This window comes from Molossus molossus, unplaced genomic scaffold (genome assembly GCF_014108415.1).
Source record: "Molossus molossus isolate mMolMol1 unplaced genomic scaffold, mMolMol1.p scaffold_m16_p_18, whole genome shotgun sequence".
Classification (NCBI taxonomy): domain Eukaryota; kingdom Metazoa; phylum Chordata; class Mammalia; order Chiroptera; family Molossidae; genus Molossus; species Molossus molossus.
This window is the reverse complement of record NW_023425353.1, coordinates 62,908,237-62,929,068: the sequence shown is the minus strand read 5'-3', so window position 1 is coordinate 62,929,068 and position 20,832 is coordinate 62,908,237. Positions and strand designations below refer to the sequence as shown.

At 54.6% G+C, this 20,832-nt stretch overlaps 2 protein-coding genes across 23 annotated transcripts in view; one reads left to right on the top strand and one right to left on the bottom strand.

Annotated features, from left to right (window-relative positions):
- The window catches only part of MAP4 (microtubule associated protein 4), a 163,140-nt gene extending 157,045 nt beyond the window's left edge, over positions 1-6,095 (top strand). For 11 of the 18 annotated variants that reach the window (XM_036266855.1, XM_036266854.1, XM_036266857.1 and 8 more), the window contains 3 exons: positions 2,260-2,341; positions 3,733-3,845; positions 5,260-5,472. In XM_036266855.1, coding sequence (XP_036122748.1) covers positions 2,260-2,341; positions 3,733-3,845; positions 5,260-5,472 — 408 coding nt within the window. Of the gene's footprint in view, positions 1-2,259; positions 2,342-3,732; positions 3,846-5,259; positions 5,473-5,573 lie in introns of those variants that run through there. The other 7 variants (XM_036266851.1, XM_036266864.1, XM_036266861.1 and 4 more) reach the window with 4 other exon arrangements.
- A 1,947-nt stretch (positions 6,096-8,042) lies between these two features.
- DHX30 (DExH-box helicase 30) overlaps positions 8,043-20,832 on the bottom strand; it is a 31,934-nt gene continuing 19,144 nt past the window's right edge. For 4 of the 5 annotated variants that reach the window (XM_036266592.1, XM_036266595.1, XM_036266593.1 and 1 more), the window contains 16 exons: positions 15,832-16,118; positions 15,223-15,343; positions 14,447-14,596; positions 12,377-12,529; positions 11,232-12,068; positions 10,915-10,990; positions 10,727-10,831; positions 10,306-10,481; positions 9,856-10,062; positions 9,691-9,772; positions 9,427-9,620; positions 9,155-9,314; positions 8,877-9,034; positions 8,681-8,784; positions 8,461-8,600; positions 8,043-8,369 (listed from right to left, as the gene is read on the bottom strand). In XM_036266592.1, the coding sequence (XP_036122485.1) occupies positions 8,116-8,369; positions 8,461-8,600; positions 8,681-8,784; positions 8,877-9,034; positions 9,155-9,314; positions 9,427-9,620; positions 9,691-9,772; positions 9,856-10,062; positions 10,306-10,481; positions 10,727-10,831; positions 10,915-10,990; positions 11,232-12,068; positions 12,377-12,529; positions 14,447-14,596; positions 15,223-15,343; positions 15,832-16,118 (3,204 nt within the window). In that variant the 3' untranslated portion in view covers positions 8,043-8,115. The remainder of the gene's footprint in view (positions 8,370-8,460; positions 8,601-8,680; positions 8,785-8,876; positions 9,035-9,154; positions 9,315-9,426; positions 9,621-9,690; positions 9,773-9,855; positions 10,063-10,305; positions 10,482-10,726; positions 10,832-10,914; positions 10,991-11,231; positions 12,069-12,376; positions 12,530-14,446; positions 14,597-15,222; positions 15,344-15,831; positions 16,119-20,832) is intronic. The other variant, XM_036266596.1, reaches the window with a different exon arrangement.

Genomic DNA, 20,832 nt, shown 5'->3' with positions numbered 1-20,832 from the left:
CTCTTGTCTCTAAATCTGAGGTTTCCTTTGCTCTACAATTTGTCCAGTTCTGTTTTTTGTGGTAATGTTGTTCATGAGGAAACCAACTGGTTTGTCCTAGAGTCTGGATTCTTCTGATTATATCCCCATTTAACATATTCCTTTATCCTGCCATTTTTTAATATTGATTCAGGCTTGATTTTTTTTCCACCACATTTTCCCGAGACATTTATAGGTAGGGTGGTATTTCTACCAGGAAGCTATTGTCTCATTCTTCTGGTTATTTCTCTCTTGTGATGCTATCAACTGTTGATGCCCAGCACCTAGACCCACGAGTTCAGTAGGGGTGCATTTCTCCTACATTTATAGGCTGAAATACATCTGTGAAGCGAAACTTTCCCTCATTAACTATTTAACTGAGGACGAAGCCAGAGGTAAAGAAGCAGAGGCTTTGAGGGCAGAACCCTGCCAGGGAAGGTGTGGGCTCCACCTGGGTGAGCGCCTGGCCCTGGCAACTAACCTGTTAACTCTTCACGGGCAGTCTGGGGGACAGGGCAAGATGAGCTTGTTCTTTGCTTTTTTTTTTAAATCCTCACTGAGGACATTTTTCCATTTATTTTCCAATAGAGTGAAAGGGAGGAGTAGAGAGAGAGAGAGAGAGAGAGAAACACCAATGTGAGAGAGACACATCGACTGGTTGCCTCCTGCAAGACCCCAACCAGGGCCGGGACTGCACTGCAGCCAAGGTACGTGCCCTTGACTGGAACCGAACCCGAGACTCACCAGTCTGTAGGCCAATGCCCTACCGCTGAGCCAAACCAGCCAGGGCAGACGAGCTTGTTATAAGCAGCTGCCACATCTTTGGCTGGGAAAGAACACTTCCCAGTGGCCCTGCTTAGGGAGAAGTGCAGCCTTGTTGCAAAGACGAGACAGCGGAGGCTGTTGGATGGTAGCAGGTACTCTGTACGCGGTTGTTGACTGCATGAAGTTTGATGTCCAGTGGTTGCTGATGTCCGAGTCCCAGAGGTAATGTGAAGAAGAGGTGGAGTTAAGCTAGGGCCAGGGAAGGCTTTGGAGAAGGTGGCCTTTGAGCTGTGCGTGGAAGGAAGAGAGGAGAATGCAGTGGGCTTGCTGGGCTAGGGAACAGCATGAGCAGAGTTTAGAAGCAAGAGTGAGGGCGGCCCAGGACAGTCAGCCTTCCACCGGCACTCAGATGGCCAAGGTGAAGGTTCTTCCATACTTCGAAATTCACTTCTGTGTGCACAGTATGAAGTGAGCAGGGTGGATGGGAAGAAAGTGATTAGAGATGGTCTCAGAACGCTAAAAGGCCTTCTCCCTTAAGCTAAAATGAAATGATGTGAAAGGATTTACAGGAAGAGGATGGCCCAGGCCAGCCGAACTGGGAGACGCACTCTGCCAGCCCTGGCCTGTGGGTGGGAATACAGACATACGACGGACCCCAGTCTGTCCTCTTGACACAGTCGAGACCGTGTTTCTTGACACTGGAGAAAGGAAGGCAAGGTCCTGCAAGGGAGCCGTGTAATGGCGTTGTGGTGGAAGCCCACAGAAGCCGCGACGGACGGCGCTGCCGGGGCTCAGGGCCGCCGCGTGAGGGGGAGGGTGGTGGGAGGCCGGGCCTTCAGGAACCCCGGATCCCACCTAGGAACCTAGTGGGAACTCCTGTCTAGAAATGTTCTTTCCTCATTTAAAGACATGCAATCAGGCTTGGTACCAGGATGTTTTTCTAAGGCTCCCGCACGGAAGGTAATGATCAGAGTCTGTTGGCTGTCTGACCTAATAGTATATCTATAGGTGGATAGATAGATATCTGTGCTTTCCGTCCTGAGGGGGAAATTCGTTGAAAAAACTGGAAGGAAATATGCCAGAACGTTATTTCATTTTATCTCTGGGCAGGGAGTCGGTGGGTAAGATTTGGGGAAGAACAGAAGGGGCATTTTAGGAGAGTTGAATTTAGGAGAGAAAAATGGGAGAAAAGCTGTCTGGTGGCTGCAGGGCTAAGGACAGGGACGGACGGGCCTGCGTGTGTATAGAAGCATTGGCTTGGTCTGGCTGAAGAGGGGTCAGAAGCTGCACAGAGGCCAGGAGGGATCAGGGCTCTTTTAAGCACTTTGGGAAGTGGCCCTGACCTTGAACACACTAAGGGGCTTACAGAGGGAGAGAACAAACGTGAACTTTGTTAAGAGGATTATAAAGGGAGTGTGGTTTTGGCCTTGACAGTATTCTCCCTCTGAGGCAATATTTTTGTTATTTTCTTCTCAGGTTCAGATTCAGAACAAGAAGGTGGACATCTCGAAGGTCTCCTCCAAGTGTGGGTCCAAGGCCAACATCAAGCACAAGCCTGGTGAGTGGTGCCTCTCTTGCCCTGGGATGCCTCACCAACTGGGTTTGCCCTTTATGACCTTGTCATTCCATGAAGACTTCTGGGGTTGTCCCCACTCAGGACGCGCCCTCAGTCCCTGGCCGGCTGTGGGAATCGCGGCACTAAGCGGTCAGTGGGAGGAGGAGCACGGGCCTCTGCTGAGGATGTGCTGTGTGCCTGGTACGGTCCGTGCGCCGGGGGAGAGGTGCGTTCTGGGGGGCGGGGCCAGGAGCAGTGTCCCTGCTCTGCCGCTGTCAGCCACCCGCTGTGGGAGGTCCAGATCTGAGGAGGTGAGTCCCTCTGCAGCAACTGGCATCCTGGCTGGCGGTATGGTGTCTGTCAGTCACCATGGATTGGTTAAGGTGAAGGCTGAGAGGACCCCTTCCCTGTCAGCAAACTGGCATCCATTTTAGAGCATGTTCTATTTGAAACGGTGGAAGCAGTTCAGCCCTTAACTATTCTTTCCCCTTTTATTTGGAAAATCCACTCCTGTGAGATGCCTCCTTCCCTAGTGACACTGAGGTCTGGAGGCCCAGTTTTTGCTGGAGATTTGGCAAGAAGCCAGGTGTTGAGGTTTTTGCTGTGAGCTGAGAGGACGTGGAAGAAGCTGAGACAGGCTCGGACGGGACCATGCTCCCAGCTCCGTAGGCCAGCCCTGGATCCCGTGGCCACCCTGTGGCCCGTGAGCTCTGAACATTGGGCTTGTGTACAGGCCCCTCCCCTCACAACCTACTCAAGGTTCTCTGGGTCCTGGTGCTGGCCCAGCCTTTCCTCACTCATGGGCCCCAGGCACTTGGCCCTTCCTTCCTGTCACTACAGTGTGATTCGGTGGAACGGCTGAGACAGCCTGTATTTCCCTCCTGTCTCTCAGTCACTACCTTGGTAGTGTACTTTGAACAAGTCGCTTCTTTTTTCCAGCATCAGTGCATGGGGCTGAAAGGAGACGGGCATCCTACCCAGCCCAGCCCGTGAGAGGGAGCTGTCACCTGCCCAGAGAAGTAGAAGCAGACGGCACCTGACACCCGTAGAGGGGCCCTGCAGGCTGTGCTCCGGGCTCCGGGCTCCGGGCTCCGGGCCTGCCCAGCCTGGTCAGCAGCTGTGTGGCTGCGGGCTGCAGTCCTGTGAGGGTGACCTCTCTAGGGAGCTGTCCCTCTGGCCAGATGGAGACGTGGTCTCAGCCAGACTTGGAGAGCAGCAGCCCTGTTCACTCAGAGTCCTAGTCTGCCCTCAGAGCGCTGGGAGCAGGTCACAGTTTCCCCATTTCGACCTTGGCACGTAGCCAGCCTGGGCTAAGCTGGGGCTTCTGTTTTGCATGCAGGGGTATTTCTCTGCCACCTTATTGCCACCTTAGACTGATGCCTTCTTGGTTCCAGGTGGAGGAGACGTCAAAATTGAAAGTCAGAAGTTGAACTTCAAGGAGAAGGCCCAGGCGAAGGTGGGATCCCTGGATAACGTGGGCCACCTGCCTGCGGGAGGTGCCGTGAAGGTAGCGAGGGAGGCATCGGGGCGAAGGGAGGAGTGGGCCCCAGCAGGTGGGCGCTGTCACCACCCCTCAGTCTCTTCAGGAGTCATGTGTCCCCACTCCATTGCTGTCCCCATCGTCCACCATCAGTCCTGGGTGAGGCAGGAGAGGTGGAGATCCCAGCTGGAGACAGAACCTTTTCTTGAGAGCCAGTGGCCTTCCTTCCTTTCTGAGCTCATTTCAGCCATTGACGGGGGAACTGTGGGCTGGGGCACAGGTCACCGCAAGGCGAGTGGTTCAGTTGCCCCAGCTGCCTCTTGAAAGAGGACTGTGGACACATGACCCACGTCAGGCTCCGCTCCGGGCCTGGGAGCAGATAGCACATTGTCCTGTCAGCGACAGCTGGCCGGCCTGCTGTCCGCCTGCCTCCGGAGGGGACTGCCCTTGGGAGAGACTTGCTGCCTGGCAGAGCGTCCCTCCTCAGGCTGGCTGGGCCTCTCCTCCCTGCCCTTCCTCTGTCCTCCTTCCTCCCCCTCCTTCCACAGTCCTGTGCGTCCCTTTGTGTGCCAAGAGGCTGTGTCTTTGTTCCATGTCATCGCGCGTAGGGGCCGTGAGGCATTGTCCTGCAGGCTTGTGTGTGAGGGAGCTGCGGGGAGAGGGGACCAGAAAGAGCAAGGAGAGGGGGCGGAGCAGCTGTGAGGCTTCCCTCAGGCAGAGTGCCCATCGTTTGCACCGCCCCCAGCACTGACTCCAGCCCCAGTCGCCTCTGAACGGCTGTGGTCCTGGCTCTGTCGCGGGCTCTGGTTCCTGCCCCACGGCTCTCTCGTCTGTCTCTGTGGGGCACTAGCTCTGTTGTAGTCCCTGGTCCAAGGCCACACGGCAAGTGAGTGCAGACCAGGGTTCACACCTGGCCTTTCTGACCCCACATTTTGGGTTCTTTTCTCTATTTATGTTCTTTCCCTTACTTCATTGTTTCGGGAATTGTTTTTCTGATACTAACTGGCCTGCGGCATCGCTGCTTCCCAGCCAAGTACAGACCCACCCTGGAGAGAGGGCTCCTCCGGCTGTGTAAGGATCTGCTGTCCTAGCTACTGTATTTGGTGTCAGCCTTGGTGAGAAGTCCGGCGCCTCACCTCAGAGAGGCTCCTTGAAGGCATTTCACAGTAGCGGCTCCCAGGGGGCACTAGGCAGGGTGTGCCCTGCTGGGCTGGGCCCTCCAGTCCAGAACCCGTTTCCTGCCCTGCACCAGGCCGCCTGCCAGGAGCCCCTCTCACAGGGCGGGTGGGGCGCAGGTGGCCTCAAGTCTCTAGACGACTGCACCTTATTTAGAGGGGGCAGGGGCAGTGGGGTGGGGCTGCCTGTAAAACCCACCACCATCACTCCATCCCACTCCCTCTCGGACTGACCCTGCACTGTCTCCCCCACTGTTTCATTGTAGACTGAGGGCGGTGGCAGCGAGGCCGCTCCGTGTCCGGGCCCCCCCGCTGGGGAGGAGCTGGCCATCCCTGAGGCAGCGCCTGATGCTGGCGCCCCCACTTCAGCCAGTGGCCTCAGTGGCCACACCGCCCTGGCAGGGGGTGGTGACCAAAGGGAGGCCCAGACCTTGGACTGCCAGATCCAGGAGACAAGTAAGTGGCTGGGCTTGGCCTGAGGGCCAGCCAGGGACCCTGCCACTGGCTGCAAATTGAAACTCCTTTGTTTTTTGACTAGTGTGTGGCCTAAATTTTAACGAAGCAACCTTTTATTTTCCAGGCATCTAATGATGACATTCTGGTCTCGTCTTCCGTCCCCTTTGTTACCCCTCTTGTCTCCTTCGTTACCCTCTCCCTTCCCTCCTCCCGTGTCACTGCAGATTGAGACCTACAGGCTGACGTTCCGGGAAAACGCCAGGGCCCGCACCGACCACGGGGCCGACATTGTTTCCCGCCCCCCCCACTTCTTTGTTGGCCCCAGCTCAAGCACCCGGGCCTTTGGCTCCCTCCCTCAGGCCGCCCACTAGACCTGTGACCACTTGGGTGCTGGGCAGCCCTCTAGGGCCCTCCTTCCCTCCCACCTGCCTCGCTCGCCTAGGGCAGCAGCAGTCGCCCTCATCCCTCCTTGTGCTCCCCGCCTCATGCCCAGCTCCTTGCTTTGCTCCTGGCCCATCACCACTTCACTGCTCCAGGGGGAGCGTGGGAGGAGAGTGGGGTAGGGTAGGCTAACTTGAGATCTTGGGGGAATCTAAGAGGAAGGAACCAGATTCCAACCTCCTCTCTGTTTGGGTTTTTTTTTTTTTGGACCAAACCCAAGAGAAACTGACATACCCTCCTTCCTTGCTGGGTCAACCTGGAGGGAAGGAAGAGTGGAATATGCACGTGATGGCCTGGCCCTGTGTCCCCTGGAGCTCCCCAAGCCACTGCCTCTCTTACCCCCACAATGGTGCCCACCATGTGGGTGGTGCCACACATCTCTTGCTACCCTGCCCCAAGTTAGTTAGGGGTCAGTGCTGCCTGTCCCCCGTCGCCTCCCACACCTATCTAGCTGCTGTCATACCTTTTTTTTTTCTTGTTTTATCCTTTTTTAATAACCTAAAAACTGGTGGAGTAGTTTTGCAGGCTGACGTCATGTCTAAAGGAAAGTCCTCAGCAGGTGTTAAAGGAAACAGGGAGGGGAGATCTTAAGCCTCCAGCCAGGAGGTCAGGCACTGGGGGCCTGGCAGCTCGGAGCCCTGGAGGTGGTGTGGACAAGGTGGGTGATGTGTGGGGGTGTGGCCAGGTGAGCAGGTAGGGCACGCTAGGGACTACTCGGAGTGTGGACTGGTTGTTCTGGCATTTTGCGTGTATGCTGCTTTTCTTTTCTAACCAAGAGGCTGGTTTTGGCATCTCTGTCTTATTCCTGGGATCTGGTGGGAAATACAGGTCAGTGCTAGGAAGGGCTATGGAGTCAAAATTCTCCAGGTTTGCAGGCCTAGGACACTTGAGCCCTCAGCTCCCAGGGAGCCCAAGATGCCCAGAACTCACGTGGGTATTGGGGAATCAGGTCCGGAAATTTAAAAATATAGGCATGAGACTGAGGTCATCCCACGTCCCTTATAGCCTGACTGGAGAGGAGAGGGAGGCGAGGCGAGGCCAGCCTGCGGAGGGGTGTCTCCTAGGCCCGCCCTTGGGATGGATGCAATGAGGAGAAATCCCGGGAATCATATTGACACGAAGATTCTTACTGCACTTGTATTTTTTTGTATTAAAGTTTGCATGGTTTCTAATAAAGAATTAAAACCTACCTGTTTGTAGTGATGGCCTGGGAGTTTAGGGCTTCTCTCGAAGGCACTTTTTGCGGTACAGATCTGGTGCCTCGCCCTCCTGCCCTCGGATCCTGTCCTTCAGGGCTGAGAAGGTAGGGGCTGTTGACGTAGGTTCAGATTTGGTCTTCATGTAGAGGGAGAGCATCTGGGTGGGGCTGGTCTCCCCATTTCTGCGGTAGCACTTTCCACGGGAGGCTTGCCACCAAGGTCTGAGAGAGAGAGCTTCCAGAGCCAGCCTGTCTCCAGCGGCTCCACTATGCAGGGAGGGCAGGCCATGTTTTGTCAGCAAGAGGGAGTCAAGATGAAGCTGGCCATGGGTTGGGGTGGGGGGTGTGACCTAAGTGGAGAGCTCTCGGGTGACCTGGCCACAGCTCCCTCGAAGGGTCCCATGAGCCAGAGAGGCTGAGGTGGCTGACCTGACAGGTGAGGACCAGAGGCCCGTGCTGTGTACTACCCTGCAGCCATCCGTGGGTGGGACATCTCTGTACTGCCTGATTTGCTCATGGCTTAGCCATTACGTATGTCTGTGATTCTGTTGTAACGATTTCAAGAGTAAATAAAGCTTGTGATGTCCCATCACGCAGGCCCTGTCGTCTGTATGTCCTGGTTGTCTTCACCTCCAGCACCCATGACTCTGCCGCCACCTTGTCCTCCTGCATCGAGGGGTCAGTGTGCATTGTGCAGCCTCAGTGACTGCAGCCCCTCCTCTGTGAACATGCGGATGTGACCAGGGGAAGGACAGCTTGAGGCCCCTGAGGGTTAAGGTCCCGGAGAGCTGTGCCTGCCTGTGGAACGGTCCCAGCTTCCTAGGCTAGGAGGTGGCAGCCAGACTGGACCAGTGCCTCAGGGAAGGAGACCCAGGAAGGGGCTGGCTCAACACTTGCTGTCCCAACTCAGGGTGCTGAGGCCCCGAGGGAGGAGCCCCCAGTGGATAGCAATGCTCACAAGGGATAAATAGAACTTTATTTTAAATAAACATTTGCACTCTGTACATAGCCCCAGCAGATGAAGGGCTCAGTCATCGGCCAACTTGCGCACATCAAAGCTGCCACAGGGCCCACGCAGCAGCTCTGCCAGCAGGGCCAGCAGCTGCCCGTGCTCCTGCTGCACCTCGAGGGGCAGTGCGGCCAGCTCACTGCGCAGGCTCCGTTCCACCATGCGGCCCAGGGCCCTGCGCAGCTCCCTCAGCAGCCGCACGGTGCGCGAGTCACCCTCCAACCTCAGCAGGTCACTGTCACTCAGTGAGATGGTGGCCCGGCGCCCATCATCTAGGGGAAAAGACAAGACCGGGAGCCAAGGTGAGGCCAGCCCAGCCCAACTGGAGCAGTTAAGTGGGATGGGAGGTGCACAGGTACCCACCACGGATGTGGACGTCCCCATCGGTCAGTAGCAGCACAGCTAGTGGGTGCACCTGGGAGGAGTCCCGGACAAAGACACTGCCGTTGGATTTGACAGCCATGAAGTATGTCAGCCATCGGCTCCGTAGCCGTGTGGCCTCCCTGAGGAATAAAGGGCTGGGTGAGTCCACCATTCTGGCCCATCCTAGCTGCTCAGCCCTGCTTTGCCTGCCCCCACCCACCTGTTAATGGTCGACTTGTGCAGCAAGATGTTGCCTGATTTGGTCCTGTACGTGACACTGTTGGGCTTGAACTTGCCCTGCCGGGTCACCTTGCCCTGCCTCACCTGTAGGGATAACAGAAAAGGGTGGAGCTAAGCACGGAGCCAGGGATAGGGAAGGAGGCTGGGGCCTAGTCAGCCCCTACCCAAGACAGCACCTGGATAAGGTTGGGGTAGAGACCAGCCATCAGCACGCCCTTCACCAGCTCCTCTTCCTCACTGTACTCGTTGCACTGGGCTGAGGCCAGGGTGCAGTCCGAGGGCTTCCCCACCAGGAAAGCCTCATAAATGTTCTCGGAGAACTGCTTGATGAGTCCTGGGGGGGCAAAGTCTGGTGAACCCGGGCCCCCTCCCCATCCATAGGCAGGGCAGGACAGAAGCCCAGCGGGGGTGGAAGGGGGAGAGGGACTGGAGACCAGGCATGGGCCCCACTGACCATGGATGAAGCGCAGGCTGGGTGCATAGAGCAGGTTCTCCTCCAGGTAGTTCTCACGGGAGCTGCGGTCCTGCCAGCGCAGCACCTCCTCCCAGCCGGCTACAGCCCGTACGAAGGCCAGGTGGTCACTGCCGCTGTCGTGGCTCAACAGTGCCTTCACCTGGGAGGGGCAGGAGGGTCACAGGAGGGGCTACAAGAGGCTACCTCAGGACAGGAGGTGGTGGAGGGGTGCAAGGGAGTGCCAAAGGGCCGTGGGGAGGGACTGGTCTGACCTTGTCCACCTCCGCTCGGTTCTGCAGGCTGCTGCTGAAGGGGTCCCGGGTGAGGCAGGAAACGACCACTAGCAGCGGGTGCAGGCAACGGAAGATAGCGGCCAACACTATGGCCTTGGCCAGCCGGGGATCAGTGGAGATGTGGGCCAGGCGCTGCCCCAGGGTGGTCAGGTACTCACGCTGGTCCAGCACCCCTGCAACAGCTCAGCTGTCAGGCCCACCCTTGACAGCCACTCTGCAGCCCAGCTGGACCTGCCCACTCACCGATCTCCTGGAGCAAGATCACAGCCTCGTCCACTGCCTTGATGTTTGGACTGTCCACGGCCTTGGAGAGGAACTCCACCGCCTGTAGCAGGAACACAGCAGAACCCGAGCCTGCATCCCACCTGCCACTCCAAAGGCCAGCCTGCCCCACCACACGCGCCATACCGTCTTCTCAGGCATGTGGATCTTGGCTTGCAGCACCAGGTTCTCGAGGGGTGTGCGCAGGATCTCCGGCACTTGGAATGGGACCATTTTCTCCAGCCGGCTCCGCGGGAACAGGTGGTAAGCAAAGCCTGACTGGCAGCGGCCTGCTCGGCCCCGGCGCTGGATCACATTGGCTCGTGACACCCATACCGTCTCCAGGCAGGACACCTGGGGAGGGGGCAGGTGAGTGGCAATACAGATGCCACAAACCTTCCTCACTGTTCCCCCGTGCCTGGCTGTCACCTCACTTAACCCTCAACAGTCCCCCTCCCCCAGCAGGGACTCAGAGACCCCAGATGTGTGGCCTTCTCCAGACACACAGCAGGTCCAAGGCTGATCTAGGCTGGGGGCCACCTTGGAACTTGGAATTCTTCCCCCAGGGACTGGCTGGGCTTAAGAGATAGGTGCCACCTTGGTCTTCAGGTCATAGCGTTCCTCCTTGTGCAGACCGCTGTCCACCACGTGCACAATGTCATTGATCGTGATGGAGGTCTCAGCGATATTGGTGGCCAAGACGATCTTGCGCACCCCCACTGGTGGCTGCTGGAATATGGCCTTCTGGTCCATCATGGGGATGTTGGAGTGCACTGGTGGGCAGCAAGCACACACTGGTTATGGACACTGCTCCGCCAGAACCTCCCATGATGAAGGCAGGGCAAGATTTCACGAAAGTGAGGCCCAGGTCAATAAGCTCAGGAAAGGTTGCAAAGCCAGCAAAAAGTAGTGCAGTCTGGTCAGAAACCCTGGCCCCTTGAGTCCCAGTTGGGTCAGTCCCCAGGACAGAGGGCAAGAGTAGCATCTAGGGCCATGAAGCCCAGCACATGGCTCTCACCTGGCAGGATGAGGTACTTGCTCTCGTGCATGCCCAGGGCCTCTTGCAGGCGCTGCTGCACCCCTTTGATCTCCTGCCAACCAGGCAGGAAGCAGAGGATCCCACCTGTAAAGGGCCCTGCAGGCATGAGCAGTTGCTCCCAGCACATGAGGTCAGGGAGGACACAGGGCAGAGGGGGGAGCACCCACCTGGCTCCCCGCGGGCATCAATGTGCAGAACCAGATCAGTCACGAGGTCCAAATCGAGTGCACATTCATCCTCGGACTGGGGTGGGAGGAGAGAGGCCACAGTCACAGCCCCAGGGCGAGGGATTCAGTGAGGCCAAGGCACCTGACATGTCACCTGCAACCCTCACCACACCCCACCATGGAGGCCCAATCATTCCATTTCTATTGAGAAAATCAAGGCTTGGGGCAGGTAACTTGCCCTAGGCCACCAAGCCAAGGGGACAGGGAGGTAAGGCCCAAAGCCCTGGGTGGAATGAAGTGGGCACATGTCCCCTCACCTCGTGGTGCCGGTGCCGGTGTGGGTATTGGTGCTTTCCCAGCCTGGCCAGGATGTCCTCCAGGTAGTGTTCCTTGACAGGGTACATGAAGCCGGGCACCTTGATGACAGGGCAGCCACCAAAGTAGCGGGAGAAGCGCTCATTATCGCCTGTGGCACTCATGAGCACCAGCCGCAGGGCCGGGTTAAGCCGCTGCAGGCCCTTGAGCAGAATCAGCAGGAAGTCAGTGTTCACGTCCCGCTCGTGCACCTCATCCACGATGACATGGCTCACGCCCTCCAGGCTGGGGTTGCTCTGCAGCTTCCGCAGCAGGATGCCCACAGTGCAGAAGAGCAGGGCTCCACCCCTGGCTGGGGGCTTGCTTTCCAACCGCACTTGGAAGCCCACATTCCTGCGCAGGGAAGGGCCCAGTTCGTGGCTGACCCGCTGCGCTACAGACACGGCCGAGATGCGGCGTGGCTGGGTGATGATCACATTGCAGCGGGCACCACGCCCCTCGGTCACATAGCGTTCCAGCAGCAGCTGTGGGATGCGCGTGGTCTTCCCACAGCCAGTGTCCCCGGAGATGACCACCACCGGGTGCTGCTCAATGGCATTGAGGATGGTGTCCCGATGTGGGTCCACAGGGAGCTGGGGGGCCTCCTGCCAGATGGGCCCTCGCCGCCGCCACAGCTCTAGGAGGCTCTGGCTCAGACGCAGCTCCTCTGCTTCTAACAGGGGCACGTAGGGCTTGCCTGTGATAGGGTCACTCAGGGGCCCTGAGTCCTTGCCCAAGGGTAAGATGTCATCACTCTGCAGCCGGAGCTCTGGGGAAATCCATGAATTGTCCACAGGGTACTGGGGGACAGGAGAAGCAAGGAAAATGGCGAAAGAGAAATGACCTTCTTCCCCATGGTCACCCAGCCCCTCTCCATGTGATTCACTGGGTCATATGCTGTGGACCAACCCCCTGGGCAGAGACTCGGTCCATGACAGCCCTAGGACCCTCATGGGCAAGGCTGAGCTTCTTGAGGCAAAGCTGCTCCCAGGCTCTGTACCCAGTGGGTAAAATGGGGAGCTACTACTGCCTCTTGTGGGTGGAAGCATTCAGTCTGGAGAAGACGGAGGCCAGCTGATGGGGACAGGGACCTGAGGGGTTCTCTTACATGGTTCAGAAAGGTCTCTATCTTGCGGAGGATGGGCTCAGGCACCTGGATGGTACATGGCCGGCGCTGGGTCTCACCCAGCTCGCGCAAGGAGGCCAGGTTGTACATGGCATGAGTGAGTGGTTCGTTGTTCCGGTCCACCAGGCCCAGGCTCTGCAGAGGGGACACACACAACTCAGTCTAAGCCCTACCTGCCTGGGGCTCAGGAGTTCCAAAGAGAAGCTGTGTAGAGCAACCCCTTTCCTAAGAGATTTGGGTTTTTGGCTGACATGATGCAGGAGGGAGGAGTTAGGAACCAGGAAAATGTAAATCACCAAAAAAAAGTAGTTACAATTAATTCAAGAAAAGCAAGACCTGCCCTGGCCAGTTTGGCTCAGCGGTTAAAGCGTTGGCCTGTGGTCCAGAGAGACCCAGGTTCAGTTCCCGCTAAGGGCACGTACCTCGGTTGTCCCCAGCCCTGGTTGGGCTGTGCGGGTGGCAGCCACTCAATGTGTCCCTTTCATGTCGATGTTTCTCTCTCTCTCTCTCCCTCTCTTTCCCTCCCACTCTATCTGAACAAAAAATGGAAAAATGTCCTCGGGTGAGAAAAAAAAAGAAAAGCAAGACCTGACTTGTCCAAGAACAGCCTGCCTAGGCAAGTCCCCTTGAGAAAAAGCAGCTGGAGCCCCCCAACAGCCTAATCTCACCTCCATGAATTCCCAACACAGACCTATAAGACCCTTACCAACCCCTAGCAGCACACCTCACAAGCTCCCTCTGCCTTTGCTGCCTCACCTCAAAGCCCGCCCACCTCACGTCCGCATGGCGCCAGTTCCATGTGACCCCACCCACAAGTGCAACGTGATCAAATAGGCCACTGGAAGGGAAACAGTGCATCCTAATTCTCTGTATGCCCAAAGATACCTGACCAGAGATAAAACACAGTATTGCCACACCTTGAGCAAGTGTGTAAACCAGTCGTTTTTCCCTAGCCTTGTGTTCCCATCACCTGTAATGTCTGGATTCTGCTCTCTCCAAAGCCCAGATCAATCAGTGCCTCCTCCAGAAAGTTCACTCCCTGAGAGACAAACCCCCTTCTTCCGGCCTCCTGGCAGACCTGAAGGGTAGGATCTAAGATCCTGGATCATGGGAGGTGCCATCACAGTGGCCTTGTGCAGGAGAGGCTTCCGCCCTGCCCAGGACTGCAGGAGCTCCCTCGAGCCCCTCTGCCCAGCAGCCGTCAGAAGGCAGCTGTTCCTTTCTGGGACACCAGCTGAGAGGCTTCTGGTCACCAGGGATATGTCCATCAAGCTAAAATTCAGACTTCCTGCAGGTCTTCTCAATGAGCTTTAGTGCTGCTCTTGAGCCATAGGTAACATCCATTCCTCCTTCTGTCCCCGTCCCACTTCTATTCTCCAAGCTCTCGTTACCTCTCATCATCAGCTGTATCTAAAATGTGGTTCCCAGAGCCAAACATGCACAAAAGGTCTCGCTGACCACCCAGAGTGAAGCAGGGCCTCTCCCGTCTTGTCCTGCAAACTAAATCTCTACTGACATGGGTTCAAATCACTAACTTCCCGGGCAGTCATGACATTAACCCCACTGCTGGGGCATCTGCTGAACCGCAAAGCCTCTTCAAAGGAACTGCCAATGCTAGGCCCCACTGCCTTCGCCTTGATGCTGACTGCTCCTTCCAGCTTCATCCCAGATAAATGTCTTATTCGTTTTGGCCACAAAGCCCAGGTTCTCAAGATCTTTCTAGACACCAAGTCTGGCACTCAGCAGGCACCATTTCTCTAGCTTCATGCCATCCAGAATGATGGGTATACCTCCTGCCAGCTTCACCAAGGTTCTGGCCCTCAGTGCTCCACAGGCTGAGTTGACAATACTTCCAGAGGGACTGTGGGGAAGTCCTGGAAACAGCAGTCACATAGCCTGATAAGCGAGGGCTGGGACACCAGGTATCTTTGTGCCCAGGCCATAGGCCTGGTACAGTGGATTTCCACTTCCTGGAAAAGTGGAACAATTTGCCAAGGGCCCCAGAAGCTCCAAGACATCTCATGCTCATACCAGGGGCCCTCCTGGACTCACCTTCAGCTTCTTGCAGGCCAAGGCTGCCGCCTTATTCTCAGCCTCTGCCTTGCGGCGCCCTTTGGCAACAAAGGTCATGGGGCAGGGCCAGAGCAGGGTGAGGGTGGACAGCTTGGTCTTGGTGCCCACAGTATGAAACTGCATGAGGTTCTACAGGGAAGGCGGGAAAGATGGTTATAAAAAGGCAGAGAATGAAAACTTCCGTGGCATTCCCAGAAACCCAGATGTGGAATTAACCCCCAGCGCAGCAGATGCCAGACGTCAGCCACATGAGAAGTACCACTGTACAGACAGAAGCAAAGCCCTCAGCTTCTCCTCCGGTGCTGTGATTTCACAGCTGAAGACGGTGTCTGGGCAGTGCCACTACCTGCCCTCCTCACCCACTGTCCTCTCAGCACCTTCAAGGCAAACAGGTGTGGTGGCAGCTGTGAGCTGAAACTGTCAGCGTGTGCTAAACTAGGCACATCCTGGGGGAGCAAAAGGCCTTACACCTGGAGAGAAGCTCTGCTTACCCAGAGCCCCTCAGCCAGGCAGCAAAGATGAAACGCACATCTCAGCAAGATGGCCGCCAACACCGCGACCCCTCCACCCCTGCCGGCCACACTTGGAGATATGGGCCTCCCACTCCACTCCAGCCCACTCCCTGAGCTCTTGTGCGACTTCCGTTCTGTACCTGCTGCTCCAGCCTCCCAAACACCTATAGTTCCCATCCTACCTGGTCTTGAGGAAAACCAGACATGACCAAGCCACCCACACTTCTGGGAGACCCAACTCACCTTAGCTGTGGAGGACGATGTTGCTATCTGAATCACCTTAGCCAGTAAATTCTTGGGAAGTGGAAACTGGGTCAGAGCCCTAATAGCACTGTCATCGTCTGTCATTTCAAGAGAACCCCCCCTGGAAGAACCAAAAGTGTAAGTGAAAAAGCTCTATCCCTTCCCAGGGCCAATTCCCCTCATACTCTGGGACCCCAGGGGCAGGAGAGTAGGTGGTTGCAGCAGGCAGCCAGGAGGCATAAGATGGCAGGCAGGGCATCTCTGCTGGCCAAGACCCTCACAGACACACAGCACGACTGATGCTCCTTCAGTCCCCCACACACATCAGAGGGCAGGGGGCAGGCGGAGTGGGTGCTAGGCCTCTGAGGGGCTGAGTGTGCACTGGAGCGACGGGCCATGCTGCCATATTGCAAAAGCCCAGCCACACAGTACAAGACCACAGTGGGCTCCCCCAAGCCTGGGCAGACATATCAATGAATAACGGGGCACACAGGTGGATACATGGGGCAAAGGCCCTCCCATCTCAGAGAAGGTTCCCAGGGAACATCTCCCCCATATCCACGTCAAGGTGTGGCCAGCTTCCCCTGCATCCCCTGCCTCCAGCTGTACCTGAGTGGGGTGTCCTGCTGAGTTATGGACAGAAAGTCGGTGACATCAATGGTCCCCTCTTCTAGCTCTTCCTCCTCATCTTCCTCTTCCTCTCGGCCCAAGGAGCGGGATAGGACTCCAGGTCCTCCTGGCCGGATGCTCTCGGGATTCAGCTGCCGCCAGGAAGTGGGTGGCATGGTGGGTTCTGGGCGCCACCAGCTATCAGCCGGAGAGCCAAAGCGGTCGGCTAGCACTCGGTATTTGGCTGCATCAAACAGCTCATTCCGGGGACCCAGCAGACCCCAGCCCTGGGGGGAAAGGGGCATCATGAGGGTCCATGGCATCTGTACCCCTCAACCTGCCTGGAACTTGCCCAGTTAAACCCTAAGTTCCTCAGGTAGGAGCCACACTTTTCCACCTTGTATTCACCTCAGGCCCTAGTCCAGAACTGGGCATTGAGAGAACACTAAAAATGTCTGGCTTTTACAGATGAAAATGCCAAGTGAAATTCTCATGCCTATTGGACAAAAGATGAAAGCAAACAAACCACAAACCCTACAAGACAACAGACACATTCACTCCGTGATCTAAGAAGCCTCAGTGAATATGGCAAGTTGGACTTATGTAGCCCACACCATAAAACAGATGTACCTTCTGACAAGAAGCCTGTGGTCTGCGAGAACCCTCAGAGGACTTCCCTACACCAGTAAGGAATGGGGCGGGGTGTGTGCCAGAATCACCCAACAGGATCAAAACCAGGGTGAAGTGACGGAGGTACGTGCCTCAGGAAAAATAAAAAAGAATCCTATGCTGGGAATATATTCTAAAAGTAACCTGCAACATTTTAAAAACTATACAAAAATATTATTTTAGGATGTATTATAGGATCACTGTTTTCTAGACAGAACACCAAAGAGAATATTTGCTGAGTCTCTGGCATGTACAAAGCAACATGCCGGCCACCCTGAGCATCGGCAGGAGATGAGACCTGGTCCCTGCCCTCAAGAAGCTCAGAATCTAAGAGGCAGAACAGAAATGCAGGCGACCAGGTCTAAGAAACTAAATGTAAGTGAGAAGCTAGAACAAGGAGCAGAGTATTTAAGTACAAAACGTGGCAAAAGGACCTAAACTCGGAGACACATGTTCCTAGATGGTAACACAAAAACCTACATTCATGAAAGTAACAAGATTCCAATCAAAGTCTGGAGAGGCTTCTTGGGCTTGGCAAGTTGTTCCTGAAGTTCATGCAGACAAACAGATGCAGAACAGCAGGGCTCTGTGACGGAGGGAGGGGAGCAGAGCACTTCACAGACATCCCAGGGTGTATGTGATTCCACAGAGCCAATACTGCACCCTCACCCCACCTGGGCCTTCCCAGCAAAACGCGCACTTTTCACTCACTGCTGCTCGTGGTGAGGCTCCTGGAATGTCTCTCCTGCTTGCTGCTGTTCCCTCCGGAGCGCCCAACCCAATCCGCTTCCCTTCCAGAGCTGCCCTGGAGGCTCATGCTTTTCCACCAATCCCCTCCTCCCTCTTCCTACCTGACCAGTCATGGTCTTTTTTTGCTGTTGTTAATCTTCACCCAAGGATACTTTCCCAATGATTTTAGATAGGGTGGAAGGGAGGAAGGGAGAGAGAGAAACATTGACTTGAGAGAGACACATCAATTGGCTGCCTCCTGCGTGACTCCAACCAGGGCCAGGGAATCGAACCCAACCCAAGGTACGTGCCCTTGACCGGGAATCGAACCCACAACCCTCTAGTCCACAGGCCGACACTCTAACCACTGAGCCAAACTGGCCAGGACATCTTTTCTTTTATACAATTTTATTATATATCTTTGTTAATCTTTTTTTTTTTTTTTTTTTTTTTTTTTTAATCCTCACCTGAGGACATTTTTCCACCTTTTGTACAGATAGAGTGGGAGGGAGGGAGAGAGAGAGAGAGAAACATCGACGTGAAAGGGACACATCGAGTGGCTGCCACCCGCACGACCAACCAGGGCCGGGGACAAACTGCAACCGAAGTACGTGCCCTTAGCGGGAACCGAACCCGGGTCTCTCCGTACCGCAGGCCGATGTTCTAACCGCTGAGCCAAACTGGCCAGGGCTATCTTTGTTAATCTTTATCTGAGGATATTTTTCCATTTATTCTTAGATAGAGTAGAAAGGAGGGGAGGAGTCAGAGAGAGAGAGTCATCGATGTGAGAGAGACATCGATTGGTTGCCTCCCACATGACACTGACCAGGGCCGGGGATGGAACCTGCAACCCAGGTACATGCCCTTGACTCGAAATCAAACCCAAGACCTTCAGTCCGCAGGTTGATGCTCTAACCACTGAGCAAAATTGGCCAAGGCCAGTTACAGACTTTTCAACTTCTAAATACCACACGAACAAACCTCCAACTGCTGCTACTGCCATCCTCGCTATCCAGTGTCCCTGTCTACAGTCCTGCCTGTTCCCACTGCTGTTGGTGACAGTTCCTAAAGGCAAACGTGGCCATGCCATTCTATCAATTATCATCAGCAGACTTGGCATCCATAGAATCAAATCAGAATTCCTACCTGTGACATCTAAGGACTTAAGTCTTCTGGCTCCGCCCACCAGTTCACACTACTGCCGGGCCCTCGGACCCATGTGCACACTCCTCTCAGCTACTCATACATACTGGTCTTACGCCTCAGGACCCCGTGTCTGGAGTGCCCTGGTGCCTGGAAAACTTCAACAAGAACACGCCTGCTCCAGTCGGGAGGCTGAAGCGCACGTCTTTCCTCCTGGGGCGCCTCCCGGGCCGTCTGAGAGCACCCAGTGAACTTTGTGCTACTAGCACCTGGCCCCAAGCACGAGGGCGACACTTAATGAACACAGCTGGTTGTGGGGGGTAAAAGGGGAGAGCTGAAGAACCGTGGGTACAGCTAGTAGGGAATAAAACGGCCCCAAGTCCAGAATATATAAAGCACTCCTATAACTCAGCAACAAAAAACTCCACAAACAACCCAATTAAACAATAGTCAAATGACTAGACATTTCTCCAAAGAAGATAAGTAAATGTCCACGAAGCACATGAAAAGATGCTCAACATCTTTAGTTGTAAGAGAAATGCAAATCAAAGCCACAGTGAGATACCACCTCACACTCACTGGGATGGCACTATTAAAAAAAGAAAAGAAAAGAAGCATTGGTAAGAATGCGGAAAAACTAGAACCTTGTAGATTGATGGTGAGAATGGAGAATGGTGCAGCCACTGTGGAAAACAGTATGGTGGTTTCTCAAAAAATTAATAATAGAATTACCATATGACTCAGCAATTCAACTTCTGGGAATGGAAAGAAGAATCTCAGAGAGATATTCGTACATCCATGCTCAAAGCATCACTATTCACAGTAGCCAAAAGGTAGAAGCAACCTAACTGTCCACTGATGGATGAATTGATAAGCAGGATGTGGTCTATCCACACAATGGAATGCTTCCACCTTAGGGAGGAGGGAATTCTGACATATGCTACAACATCGATGAACCCTGAAGACATTATGCTAAATGGAAAAGGCCAGTCACAAAAAGACAAATATTGTATGACTACTCCACTTATGTGAGTTAGTGAAACTCCCAGAAACAGAAAGCAGAATGGTGGTTGCCAGGCCTGAGGTGAGAAGGAACGGGGCGTTGCTGTTTAATGGGTACAGAGTTTCAGTTTTGCGGAGATGAAAAAGTCCTGGAGACTGGTTGCACAACAACGTGACTGTGCTTAACATTACTGATCTGTATGCTTAAAAATGGTGAAGATGGTCAATTTTAAATTTTGTGTATTTTACCACAATTAAACATACAAACTGCCTGGCCGGTTTGGCTAACTGGTTGAGCGACAACCCATCACCAAGAGGTCATCGGTTCGATTCCTGGTCAGGGAACATGCCCAGGTTGTGGGCCAAATCCTCAGTTGGGGGCATGCAGGAGGCAGCCAATCAGTCTCTTTCATCAATGTTTCTTTTTTTTTTATCCTCACCCGAGGACATTTTCCCATTTTTTTTGTTCAGGTAGAGTGGGAGGGAGAGAGAGGAACAGAGAGAGAGAGAGAAACATCGATGTGAAAGGAACACATCGAGTGGCTGCCACCCGCACGACTGACCAGGGCCGGGGACAAACTGCAACCGAGGTACACGCCCTTAGCGGGAACCGAACCCGGGTCTCTCAGGACCGCAGGCCGACGCTCTAACCGCTGAGCCAAACCAGCCAGGGCTCATCGATGTTTCTATCTCTCTCTCCCTCTCTGTCTAAAATCAATAAAGAAAAAATATTTTAAAATATATTTTAAAAACAACAACAGCCCGGCTGTTCAGTGGTTGAGCTGGCTCAGTGGTTGAGCATTGACACATGCACCAAGAGGTCAATGGTTCGATTCCTGGTCAGGGCACATGCCCAGGTTGTGAGCCTGGTCCCCAGTGGGGGGCATGCAGAAAGTGGCCAGTCGGTGTTCTCTCTCATCTATGTTTCTATCTCTCTCTCTCTCCCTCTCCCTTCCTCTCTAAAATCAAGAAAGAAAGAAAAAAATAAAAACAACAACATACAAACCAAAAAAAATGGTTATAAGCATAGGTAGGGAATAGAGGAATGGCTGGGAGGATGTGATCGTGACTTGCAGCATACAGGCTGGGTTTAAAGTGTTTTCAAACATCCAGGTAGGGAAGAATTAATGTCCAAGCTCAGCACCATTGAAGGCAACCCATGTCCAACCATTGGGAAGTGAGAGACGTGACCACCATGCTTCCATTATAAGAGAGGACTATCTGGCTATACAAAAACACCCATATGAAATAATGGGAAAAGAAAAACAGAAACCAAAGTGGAAGCATATCCAGGGTGCTGCACAAAGGGAGTGTTTTTCATACAGTTCCTCTCTGCGGTTTTTGAAACCACAAAAAGTAAATAACTACAGAGGGGAATCCATTCCCTAGTTGACTAAACAGCAAGCAAGGAACCACAGGGCCGGAAGGGCTCAAGACAGGTAAGTGGTGGAATATCCT